This window comes from Labrus bergylta, chromosome 1, assembly GCF_963930695.1.
Source record: "Labrus bergylta chromosome 1, fLabBer1.1, whole genome shotgun sequence".
In the NCBI taxonomy this organism is placed as follows: domain Eukaryota; kingdom Metazoa; phylum Chordata; class Actinopteri; order Labriformes; family Labridae; genus Labrus; species Labrus bergylta.
Window position 1 is genome coordinate 24,981,625 of NC_089195.1, and position 12,789 is coordinate 24,994,413.

Sequence of the window (12,789 nt, forward strand, 5' to 3'; positions counted from 1 at the left end):
CAGACTTAAAGCGACAGGCTCCTCTCCCATGTTGCTTTTTTGCTACAATGTAAGTATTTGACATTCTAAATAAATTGAATTTATATATTTTTATTTTTAAAGGTAGGATACATTGCATTGCTTCCTAAAGAGGTTTATTTTGCAAACGTGACAACTATAATGATGGTTAAATCTTTCGATCTTTCTTTGAATGAAACTAGGTTATTTGCTACCTTATCAATATGTTGCAGCTGTGAAATTTCTATGAGGTTATTTGTTGACATCATAGACACAAAAACGCTGTAGGCTATGCATACATTTGCCTAAGGCTTAAGCTATATTTTCATACATTTTAAGAATTATTAAAAAAAAAATGTACTTGTGACTTGTGAAAATGAATTGCTGTTATGTTGCAGGCATCCATATAAAACTAAAATATTCTGTCTTAAACATTCACTTGTATTTGACAGGTTATTACATTAAATGAAAAAAAAAACACAGAGGCATCAGCATGAGGACATTTTAATACTTATTCACAATGTTTGACTACAGCTTGAATATATAGTACATACTCGAGGCTAATAATATTATTACAATATTCATTATATAAAAAAACTCATAGAAAACAAAAACAAATGCTAAGCTGGTGATGGCAGTTTTGTAACATATACTGACACTGAATACTCCCTAAGGCACCTTGTGATTTGAGCATATTGAAATCATAATGAGGTAAAACCTGTCAACACATACCAATTAGTTATGGCAGCAGATCTAAAAACAAGTGTTGCAAATATACTTTAATGAACCTACAATACATTTGCAACAAACTGTCCATCACTAGCTGACTTAAATACTTGGTACAAAAAACAAAGATGACTTTGCAGGACTCTTATCTTATAAATAAATGACATATATGAAGAACACACAGAGACTTCACGTTGACCTTTCTTGACACGTTTTGCAGAAAAATTTCTCTCATAGCAATTCATTTTTGGTACCATTATGCTGCTGTCCATTTGGTAAGACTAAATGAAGGAATACAACGTCTGTGGATTATCAGGAAACACTGCAGGGGTATCAGGGCCAGATCACTCCTCTCGTGTGCTCTGTACCATGGAGTACTTCTTACAGGGGTTCTTAAGGCAGGCAGGAGGCCAGGTGATGGGCCAGCTGTACGAGCACGGCACAGAAGTTTGGACGTTCCTCTCCAGAAAGTTGAACAGCGGGTTCCACCAGGTGTTGGTGAGGTAGTTGTTGGGCGAGCACTTCAGAGTCTGCAAGGAAAGTAAAAGCGATTCATTTAGAATAAAAGCATTAATGGTGTTGATTGTTTATTCAATAATTCCTCAGAGGGTATACAAACAGACAAACAGAAAAACATGTGTAACAGACCATTAATTTAAAAAGACCACCATTTAAAAATGTGTCAACCTTTTTCAAGGTGGGACAATATATCTTTGATATAAAATAATATTAATAGAGGGATTAAAAAACAACATCAAATTTCAACTTAAATCAGCATTCAAGACCAGCATTTAAAGCCCTTTCTTAAGTTAAAGCTTTAGTGTTTAACATGTTAACCATACAATTACAATATAATAATTAAACTTACCATTTAAAAAAATTCTTGTCACCAAACATTGTATTAACTGTTGTCTAAATTTTGGCCAGTAGAGGGGGGTAATTCACTGTGTTTGAAAAGCCTCATCCTGACAGGTTGAAGTGAAGGTCTAACACACTGTCTTTAAGATTTCATTACTGTGATTATTGTATTACATATGCCCTTTTCTTTAACATAAACTTAACTGCTACACTTAAAGTAAACATTGTTAAGAAAATACAGCTATGTGAAACTAGATCAGCAAACACACACACACACAGTCAACCAGTGTTCAAACCTGTAAGTTGGCCATAGTGTGGTACCACCAGAACAGGCGGGAGGTGATGAAATAGGCCACGACCACATCCACACTGTAGTGCTCATGTGCCACCAGGATGCACACCACACCCACAGCACTCAGCAGCCAGCACATGAGATGATACCACCAAAATGATCGCGGCGAGTCTTCAAAGAAAAGAGGAAAGGAAGGATAAGAGTGTTGGTAAGATTTATGACAACATCCATTTGAGGCTGTGTTTGATTTCAGTGCAATGTGACAAGAAAAGATGGATTTTCTGCAACACAAGCAAAGGAGCAGTCCTCAGTAGATAGCATATAGTATGTGAAAATTAAACTATTGGACATCTTGTTATATTTCCTCTTTACAGCATACATTTTCATGTTCAAAAAACACATTTCTTGTGCAGCTTTATTATATCCTGCACACACATTTATGTTATCTAATATCAAAAGCCTGGATAGGAAATCCTATAAGGAAGGTTGTAAACTTTAAAATGTGTTGAAACAGTTAATTTATACAGCATGGTGGACAGCATTGTTGACATCTTTGGTATAACACAAAATAATATGGTAGCAAAAGAAGCTTAAGCCTTTAAATTGACCAAATGTTGAATTTGAATTTGACTAGATTAAAAACATCTGACTTTGTACTTCAACATTTTCTTAACTGCTGTGAACATATTTGGAAAGATATGACACAAAAACCTTGAAAGCTAATATAAATCTGTAATAGTTGCACCACATGTCACGTTTGTATCCTATTAGACTCCAGGAGGTCCACGTGTTCATACAAGATTAATGAAACTCACATAAGATGTTCCATATAGACAAACAAACAACAAATTCCCTGAGTAGTACTTACACTCCTTGATGAACAGGTAGGTGAGAGTAAGCATCACCGTGTGTCCACTGTACAGGAAGTCTCCACACAAGAGATGGGAGCTCGTAATGGACAGACCTCCGCCTGAGACCAGACGCAGGATTCGCTGGATCTTTGCCTGGGAGTCTCCATGGAGCTAATAGCGAACAGGAAGTGGACAAAGAGAGGGATAAATAGATCAACACAGGATCAGCAACAACATGAGGCCAGCAGTTTAGGATTATTTTCAATGATCAGGTAATTTTTGAATATTGTTTTCTGTTATGTCAGAACAATGTTCATTACAAGTTTGCAGAGAAAAAAACACATTACATCATAAGATCGTTGTTTTGCCTAAAAAGCAAATAGATAATTAGATAATTATTCTTTCATTTTTGCTAGATAAATACAAAGACGGCGGCAGGATTTTTTAAATTTCTCCCGATGAGGAGGGGGAGCTTGACTAATATGTCGGGGTGCAATTAATAGTCGATTCATAGTTACTTTTTAAGTTCTCTCCTTTTTTTCAAATAAAAGCAAACATTCGTGAGGGGGCTTAACCGGGGCTAGACAGATTTGGGATGGGGCTATAGCGCCCCCTAGCCCCAGTGTAGCGCCACGCTTATACTTTAATACTTTTCTGGTTATGCCTAACGATTAGGCCTTAAAGATAATAAAACATGTATGGGAATAAATGGAAATTTAAAGGGTCACCACAACCAGCACATGGCAACCTCAAAGCAATGACAAGATCGTGACTGAACCTGACGGATAGTGAGGTTCAGGAACATTGCAATCTGTCAACTGTGTGGATTAAAGAAATAAGATATCATTATAGTACATTATGTGGATAGAGCCAGGCTGCGTTCAACTGTTTCCAGTAATTATGCTGAGCTGAGTGGCTATAGCTTGAAATGTACCTTATATACGTAAGAGATGTTCCAATCCTCTCGTATAACATTTGTAAGGAAGCAAAAAAACCTGTTTCTCAACATGATAAACCATTCCGTTCTTTTTTCAGTCAGGCTTTTTAACTATGCGACTATATATGGACATGGTAATGAAAGGGACGGGAATGTGCAGTAAAAAAGAAGGAACTTGAAGGAAATAAAAGATACTGTATCATAAATTACACATGAATCTTATCTTGTGCTTGTTGCTTAAGCTATTGATGGTAACTCACTTCTTTGAGTCACATTTCTGAATGTAACTAGCAGCAAAAGGCTTTCATACACTAAATCATTTTCAGAACCTATGGTACTGATCTACTTTATGACCTCTCACTCGTTGCACAACACAACGCAGCAAACAACTGCCTGAGAGCACATGTTTTTCAAAACACTGAAGCACTTCAATATTGTTGGTGTCCTGAGGCAGTTGAAGTCAAAATGGCTTTTTTTTTTTTTATAGTTGCTTCTCTTGCATGGTTGTGCACAATGAGTCCCAGAGGGTGAACGAGAGTACAACACGGCTGAGCAACAACAGCTGATGCCGCCTCTGATGTTTGCATGTTACTCACCTTAGGAGCACAAGTCATGTGCACACCAGGTACAGGCAAGGTGGTGATGTACATAGTGACACAGCGGTACAAGTACAGCGTGCCAATGAGGAAGAAGAACCGCCTGCATGCTATTGACCTGCGAAGACACAATATGAGAACAAAAGTTGCTTTGGTCTCATGAATGTGTAGTATTCCTTATCATTTGACACATATAATAGTCTGAAGACTGTTTTGGACTGTTTGATGTATGTTAGCCCTAAACGGACATGCATCCATACATTTTATGTTCTCTGTTTTTTACATGATAACCACTAATTAGCGGTTGTTTTCCGCAACAGCTCAAATGATTTATCTCATATCCCCAGAGTTGCAAAAGCACAAAACAAACACAGAAATAGGCTTAATTTTATACTTATAGCACATTAGTGTTGGCAATGGGAGCACGGCATGTCGTGGTCTGGTCACAGTGACAAGCCTATTGTTGTGTTAACTAGATGACCAGCTAATTACCCCATTATCATAAGAAAGTAAACAGTGTTACCGCAGGATAATTAAATAAATTAAGCGGTTATAATGGGAAAACCACCTTTGTTTTACACAACAGGAAAAATAAGTTGAGATCTCGAGAAAAAATCAACTGATGTAACTCGTTATCAAAGGAAGTGTTGTAATGTTGGGATAACTAAATAAATAAAATGAGATATCGACAAAATTACCAGAAATTACCTGTCATCACAGAATAAATTGAATAAATAAAATGCTCTGTTGATCTGTTTTTTTTTTAGTGTGGAAATGTTGATCCTTTCCAAATGGTCAAATTGATTTTCATCAACCAGGCTCAGTAATTATAACATATGTCCTCCATGGAACAAGGTTAAAAACGGTACTTTTGATTTTGCTCAAATTGCTGTGCCCATTTTGTGGTCGGATGTTTGTTTCCATATCCTTATTCCAACAGAAATATTATATAATCTCTCATATATACTGTAGATCACAGAATAATCTGTTTTTTGTGTTTGGCAGATCCACAAAATAAATACGGCTGTAAATATTCATGTAGAATAGTGGGGGAAAACTTGAACATAACGCAGTTCCTGAAAAAACAGGAAGAGGTATTTACAGGTTAAAACACAAAACCACACGTAAAGAAAAAACAAGAACACTACTCTTTCTGCAGTCAAACGTTTAGGTTTTTTTTTTATAATGGCAGACACTTCCTATACAAGAGTGTGTATTTTTATTTTAAACAAATCATAAAAATGAATAAATTCTGCCTCTAAAGCTGAAAGAAAACTACATGTGCAAGAATCAGTGCCTAAGGTTCTTACTTGTATCTGAAGAAGAACAACTGGATCAGCCAGATGGCCAGCAGCACCATACCGTTGATCTCAGTCACAGTAAAGGCCCAGTTGACCCTGTCGATATAGTCAAAGAACTTATCAGGAAGAGGCGGGCTGCTCTCTTTGGGTGGGACCCGCTCATGGACTATTGTGATGACGACCGTGGTCAGGACCAAGTTAAAGCCAGCATAGAAGAAGGCAATCACTGTCTTCCACCACTCCATGGGCAGACGATTGACTATGGAGTCTGGCACAGAGATTTTCACGTAGTCATTATGCCTCCCTATGCCTTTTCGAAAGCCCCTCTTTGCGTCCTCTCCACCTGGGGTGTGGACAGGACAGATTTTACTGCTGCTGGGGACAGCACCGCCCTCCATTTTTGGGTTCAGATTGTCAGTGGAAGAGTCCCTCGCATTTACAAGCTCCTGCGAAGCCATTGGTGCCTGCACTGTCCATCCACAGACACCACTCCTCTGGGTTTAGGCCTTTTAGCTGCCAGGAGAGGAAGACAAGTTTAGAAATGGAAAAACTCTTGGATTTGTAAAGTACATTTGTGGTATTGGAATTTGTACAAGATAGAACACACAAACAGGTACTGCTTGGATGCATTAAGAGTGCCAAATCAATATGAGAAGCAGGAGGAGATAAACTATCATTTAATTTGGTTTCCCCCCCTTCTTTATCCTAGAGATTGAGCTTTTATCAATACAAAGTCCTTGATGCCACTGGTCGAATGGTCCATTTTAGGAGGAAGAGCTATTTGTAGCCTAAACGGGGTTTGATGATTTAACACTGTGTGTTATTTTTTCCTTTCCCTGGACACTCACCAGAACAACCATGACAGTTTTTTGTTTGGACATTCAGCCAGACTCTTATTTTGGGCCCTCCAAAGTGTTTCCACCACACAGACTTTGTCCTTAACAAACTGCTGCCATGGTCACAGCAGATTTTTATGGACAAACAGTATGTGTAGCAACAGATGAATCTTCCATTATAAAGGGTAAATGCTGTACTAAAGCCAAATAAATCCACAAAATTCAAGATAACCAATAAGACTGTACATTATCCACAAAGGATATTGAAGCTGATGTAAACACCATCACCAGCACTCATTTAGTAGCTGTTTTAGAGCTTTCAATAAATCCCAGCACATTCAAATGCAGATGTAGTGCTGAGTTGTGTTGGTATTTCCAAGGAGAAAAAAAGGTTCCTAGCACTTTGAAAACTTGCTGTCAATGGTGGCTTTTTGTGGTCCATAAAACATGGAAGATTCCAATTGCAGAAGAAGATCATGTGATACAAATTAAAATCTGCATCTACTAAGTGGACTCTGTGGTGACGGTTTTTCTCTTTAACAAATGAATACATAAACCAAAGAAAAAACTAACCAAACGTAAGCTAAACATATACCAAGCTAAGTTAGCTTATTTTCATACAAAAAAAAAAAAAATAGATGGGTTTCTGCAAAGGTAAATAATTAGTAATGATACCCTGAAGACAACAACAGAAACTTGGAAGTGAACTTTAGTGCAATGTTTGTTGTTGAGCTCTTTCCAGTTAATGGCCTGAGAGAGCACTACGGCGATGACCATTTTCATTCTTTCATGACTAAAAGGCTTCTAACAGCTCCATTAATGGATTCGAGGATACCGCCATCAGCACTGAAATGCATCACGATAAATGTCAAATGGGATACATACAGAATGGTATGTTTGCTTGCATGGAGAAGGCAAACCTGGCATTAGTATAGAGGGTGGGATAGAAATAGAGTTTGGCCGCAACCAAGAGAGCTGCTGACAGGATCGGTTTCCGCAGAATCAATTGTTGGGAAAATATTATTACAGTAGAGAGAGGCTTATGATAGTAGAATGGCCTCTGACTAACCATGAGCAGATTCAGCCTCTGTAATTCAACTGATAGATGGCTATAGAAGACAGAGTCAGACAGACTTAAGGGGAGCTACAGGGGTCATTAGGTATATTCAGACTCAGCAAGATGATAAACAAGATCAACAAGAGGAGACAAACAATATTAGCCAAATACAAGGCCGTGGACCGAGATTATGTTTCAGCTCTGTGGTTAGTGACGTCAAGGACATTTATGCTGCCTCTTTATTTCTAGTCCAAGTCTTTGAGCATGAGTTTAAGAAATTCTGAATGCATCCTTTGTGTTCTTGAAATAAATACTTTTTTGTATATCAAACAGATCAGACTAAAATGATTTGCACTTTAACAACAGAGAGATCGACTATGTTGAGAATGTAATTTATGCCTAAAAAAATAAAAAATAAAAAATAAAAACAGTGACTGGTGACACATCATAACAGGTATGTACAGGTAGAAACCTACTTTTCTTATCAACAGCAGAAATGATTGTTTTGTTCTAAAGTTTCAATTTCTTATTAAAAAAAAAAATATTTTTTTCAGTATTAGTCTTTCTCTTTGAAATTCATTGCATTCATTCAAATCTGACTCCTCTACTTTAAGTTGAGCATTTGGGGCATTCTGAGTAAGCATTTCTACCAGCACTTGTCTGTCTCCTTCCCATTGTTAATCAATGAATCCCTGTGCAATACAGCCTGATTTGAACAATCTTCCTGGGACTCCAGTCAGCTGTGGAAATGCTGACAACAATGGGCCACAGGAACCTTTTATTGCTTAAATCAAAGTCCCTGGAACTAAAAGTTTAGGGAACCTTTGGTCAAAAAGTTGCTATAAAACTCTGTGAAATACTAAAGCTATCATCACAGTATTGAGTATTCCTAATAACCTACCTTAAGGACACACATATGTGGTTTATTTTTGCTTTCCAAAATACCCAAGTGTCTCGTGATTGTCTGCTGATCTGGCACTTCCATCGATGAAAACATCATTTTCAGCATCTCTCAGCTAAAAGTGGGGGAGCTGGTGGCGCAGTGGTTAGTGCGCGTGCCCCATGCATGGAGGCTGTCGTCTCAAGCGGGCGGCCACAGGTTCACATCCCACCTGTGGCCTCTTTCCCGCATGTCATTAACCACTCTCTCTCCCTGATTTCCGACTCTATCCACTGTCTTATCTATCCATTAAAGGCACAAAAAGCCCAAAAATAAAAAAAAAAAGAGCTAAAAGTGAATCACAAGAACTGGAATCTTTCCTCCACTTCTAGACTTTACGAGCAACTTCACATTGAAAACATTTGTTTAAATCTTTTAATTTTATTTATCCTTTATTTAACCAGAAAAAAACTTGTTGAGAATAACAATGTCTTTTCCAAGAGTGTTCTGGCAAGTTTGACAAAAGAGTCAAAACATAAGGTAGACTAGCCACCATGTTATAGGCGCTCATTTGAAACACACAACTGTTTCCTCAGTGAAAATGTATGTTTTTATCTGCTGCAGAGTTTAAATCTTTACCCAACTTAACATCATTCTAATATTATCAAACAAGTTGACTGACAAGTTAACATGATAATTGCAATCTCGTCTTTCTCCTCCTCTTGATTCAACTTGACAGAATCATTCTTAGAGGCTTGTTTCATATTTGGCCTGTTCAGCCTCGATTAGCATCAATGTCCATCTCTTCAGCTCTGTTGTGCAAACATTCAAGTTCAATGGCAGTGGTGATTTCATAGACATCGCCCTTTAACCTTCTTGGTAGTGTTGGCTGAAAGATTATCTGACAAAGAAAGGCAGTGCAAAAAAAGTGGAAGCCAAAGAAAAGCTCTAAGTGCACCTTGTATTGGGATTTTTGTTTAAAGTACAATTTGAAATGCCTAGAATGAACTTTCAGTTTCTCCATTACCTAACTGAGGTGTCTGAAAGGTTGTGGTCATGCTCAACAGGAACCAAGTTAACTTGTTGCCATGGGGACAAGATGATAAAAAGTCTTTGTGGTTGAAATCAGAAAGTTCAAATATATCTAGGGTTGTTAAAATAATAATAATAACAATAAAGTTTATTTATAAAGCGCTAAAGGGCTTTACATAATATAAAAATCCAAACAGTAAAAATACACAACAATAAAATCCCATTAAAAGCATGAAAATAAAATAACAATACAGCAATCACCCAATTAACAGAGAATTAAATAGAAACAACTAAAACAAAGGTTTTAGCAGTCAAGCCGCCCTTTCCTGGTGGGGTCGGTCTCTTGTTTCTGTGATTTTCTACCTATCATGGGCATATTTGATTTTTTCCACATTGACTTTACTGTCTAAAATAACTGTAACAGCAAAGTAACCTCTGGGATTCAGTTGATTTTTTTCATCTTAAAAACCTACAATCAGTGTCTTTATGTCCTATATTTTATTGCCAATGATCTCTGTGACACTTTACATGGGAGATCAACAGTGTCTCCATTAGGCTATGTTTTCCACTAGTCCCCTCCTCGCTAGTGTACAATACACCGTGTTTTCCTACCAGCCGGGGTACCCAGCTCTCTTCAGGGAGAGTGGTGATGGAAAACTGGAAGAAAAAAAAAACTATTCCACATGGTCACAGTCTGTAATGGATAAGTTGGCTGCATCTGCTCACATAAGCTATTTCAAGAGAAGCCACACAGTTGCCTGGAAGGCTGTATTTTACTCCAGGGTTACCAGGGCTTTGACTCCATTTTGGGGCCTCCATAATAACATGCTACTATAATTGCTGTCCACTCATCTTCTTCTTCACATCATGTGGACTGTTTCATCAAAGGGAAGGTTTAAAATAAGTCACTTCAGAGGTGGCCCAGCCCTATCACAACTGGTGACACTACAGAGAGGAGCTATAGCTTCACATGTAAAAATAAGTTCTTGTTGTAAATCAAGCCTTGAAACTGCATGTTCAGCAGTACAATATCTTACGGTTTTATTTTTGTTTACCACATGTTTTATGTAAGTGGCAGATGCTGAAAATGCAGAGTTAAAAATCTTACCAAGGGGATATGAGAAAACAATCTGACACAAGTTTGTATATCGCTGAGCCACTATGCCCACTTCTGTTTGAGGCACAGTGGTAAATAAAAGCTCTCCTCAATGGTGCTGAGATAAATTGATTATTTATTTTTGCCTCACTTGGCATGGCATGGCATGCTATTTTAAGATGACTGTAATTTGTTGCAGTAGTGTCTGAATTTCCAAATTTTAAAGTAAGTAAAAAGTGCAGGGCTGCAGTGATTAAACGTAAAAAGACTTCATCAAAAGTCATTATAGGGCACATCAATTAATTTTGAGCAAAATGTACCCAAAGATTGGCCAAAAATTGCTCCTGGTTGTTTTTTATTTAATGTATTTTGTTATAGGATTAATGCCTTATTTTCTAAGCAATGTATTATTGTTGAAGGTAATTCAGCTGTAATAAAAATTAAGCTATTTTTCTTACCAATAATTAGCTATAATGTGTAGTCTGCCTTTAAATATAGTGGAGAAGTCTTATAAACGTGGACATAAGATGGCAATAAGAAGTAGAAAAGTATAAATATAAGTAGTAAATATGTGCTGGTATTGTAAAATTTGGCTCCTGTAGACTGTTAATGTATGTGTAAGTTGCGAGGTATAGCAGTATAGTAAAAAGGTGGATAAAGATAATAGAAAAAGTAAACCTGTGGCATGAGTATAACAGTACCGTACAATACCGAGCGATAATATTTACTTCCTGTGTGGTATCCCATGACTACCGTGAACACCCGTTCCTTGCGCAAAGCTGTTAATCAAACACACAAATTTACATATCATTTGTTGACAGAGCGAATAAATTTGGATGTCTTTCTGGAAAGACAACCAGTTTTATAGCATACAAGCCAACACAGCCGCACTGTACATGGAGCCAACCCTGCTCCTCTGGGTGCCATAACCACATGTGGGGTGGACTCTGACAGTAATGCCAGGTTCAAGGACTGGGTGTCTCCCATGCCTCCCATATATTACAGGCTGGTGCAGTCCTGACCATGTGATGTGTGTGGAGCAGCCGGTTTTGAAGTTTACTTTTGGGGTGTAGCACAGTGAACCCACACACTGCTTAACCACCATGTTCCACATGAGGCCGTAGACTACTGGGTGGGGCAACAGGTCATTTCCATGCCCTGTAATTAAGCCCTCTCGTTTTCAGTCAGAGCTAGAGCAGTTCATAACTGGTAACTGAATTATAACAATGACATTAAAACAAGGAACAGCAAGTGTCACAAGCATACAGCAAGCAAGCATACAGTAGCCCAACTGTTTACTGGGAATCTATCTGAAATTATGTTTTGAATTTTAAATATTTTAAGAGCTACATATTTGAAAATGTGCCTATACTATCCTGATAACATGCTGTGTATTACTCATATTATTATACCATAGGCTACCTTATCTTCCCTATCACGTCTGTTGATTCACCTGCTCTAACTTTTGTTTTTGCTAGTATTGTGCGGATATAAAAAAGGTCCTACATGCTACAAATGAAATAGAATAAGAATCTCAGTTTATTCCTGTATATATTAGCAAGGCAAGGCAGATTTAAAAAAAAAAAGTTGATTGCCATGAATATCCATTAAAATACACTCCTGCGATTTTATTCTATGACAGATCACACATTAGTGCCACAGTGGATCTTTCCAACATCAGAAACCATACGCAATAGAAAGAAATATAAAGATTCACATGTTGCACTGATTATAGCATCCTACCTGCCTTCCTCGGGCCTCCTGGTGCCTCTTCCTGTACTTGCAGTTCCTTGAGTGTCTGATTCTGCGTGCTGTTCGATCGCTGCTCTGCTCAGGCTGGACTGCTACGTTACTCAGTGCCGCTCGCTTTTTGAGGGAGGGCTCCTCCCAGCTGCTTGGCGTATGTTCTCAGATCCATCCACCATCCGCATCCTGCCTCCTGCCGCGCATCCCCTCTAATCCAGAGCCACCGTCCTGTAATCAGCACGAGTTTCGCCCTGTAACTGCTACTGCTGTGACTCGGTTCATAGCCTATAAAAAAAAAAAAAAAAAAAAAAAAGTGTCCTGATATTCGCTTTTTAACAAGTTGGATGGAGTAGCAGGATATTTGAATGTGTGGGTGGTAGGTTTAATTTATATATTATATATTATTATTCATATTATATATCTAATTTATATAAACTTAATTTTTTTTAATACGTTTTATTACATTTATTTTTGTTCGAAAAAAAATGTATATATATTGATGAGAGCAAACCATCCGGGTACTTTGCCCAAACGATGCCTATTTTTATGTATTTGCTCATTGAGTCATGATTCATTCCATATCT

General features: G+C 37.8%; 1 protein-coding gene across 2 annotated transcripts; it reads right to left on the reverse strand.

Moving 5' to 3' along the window:
* Positions 1-485: 485 nt before the first annotated feature.
* sgms2a (sphingomyelin synthase 2a) lies at positions 486-12,474 on the reverse strand. 2 transcript variants are annotated; one of them, XM_020628895.3, is made up of 6 exons: positions 12,207-12,474; positions 5,568-6,071; positions 4,258-4,375; positions 2,742-2,895; positions 1,878-2,044; positions 486-1,253 (listed from the first exon to the last, which is right to left on the reverse strand). In XM_020628895.3, the coding sequence occupies exons 2-6, from the start codon at positions 6,014-6,016 to the stop codon at positions 1,068-1,070; spliced, it is 1,074 nt and encodes a 357-aa protein (XP_020484551.1). In that variant the 5' UTR covers positions 6,017-6,071; positions 12,207-12,474; the 3' UTR covers positions 486-1,067. The 2 variants fall into 2 exon arrangements, with proteins under 2 accessions (XP_020484551.1, XP_020484550.1); XM_020628894.3 differs by having other exon boundaries at positions 12,203-12,473.
* Positions 12,475-12,789: the final 315 nt, after the last annotated feature.

Excerpts from the sequence above, each read along its gene's own strand:
- sgms2a (XM_020628895.3), bottom strand. The coding sequence starts at position 6,016 with ATGGCTTCGCAGGAGCTTGTAAATGCGAGGGACTCTTCCACTGACAAT. Across the intron at positions 2,896-4,257 it reads ACATGACTTGTGCTCCTAAG|CTCCATGGAGACTCCCAGGC; the intron begins GTGAGTAACATG and ends GTTCGCTATTAG. Across the intron at positions 1,254-1,877 it reads ACACTATGGCCAACTTACAG|ACTCTGAAGTGCTCGCCCAA; the intron begins GTTTGAACACTG and ends CTTTCCTTGCAG.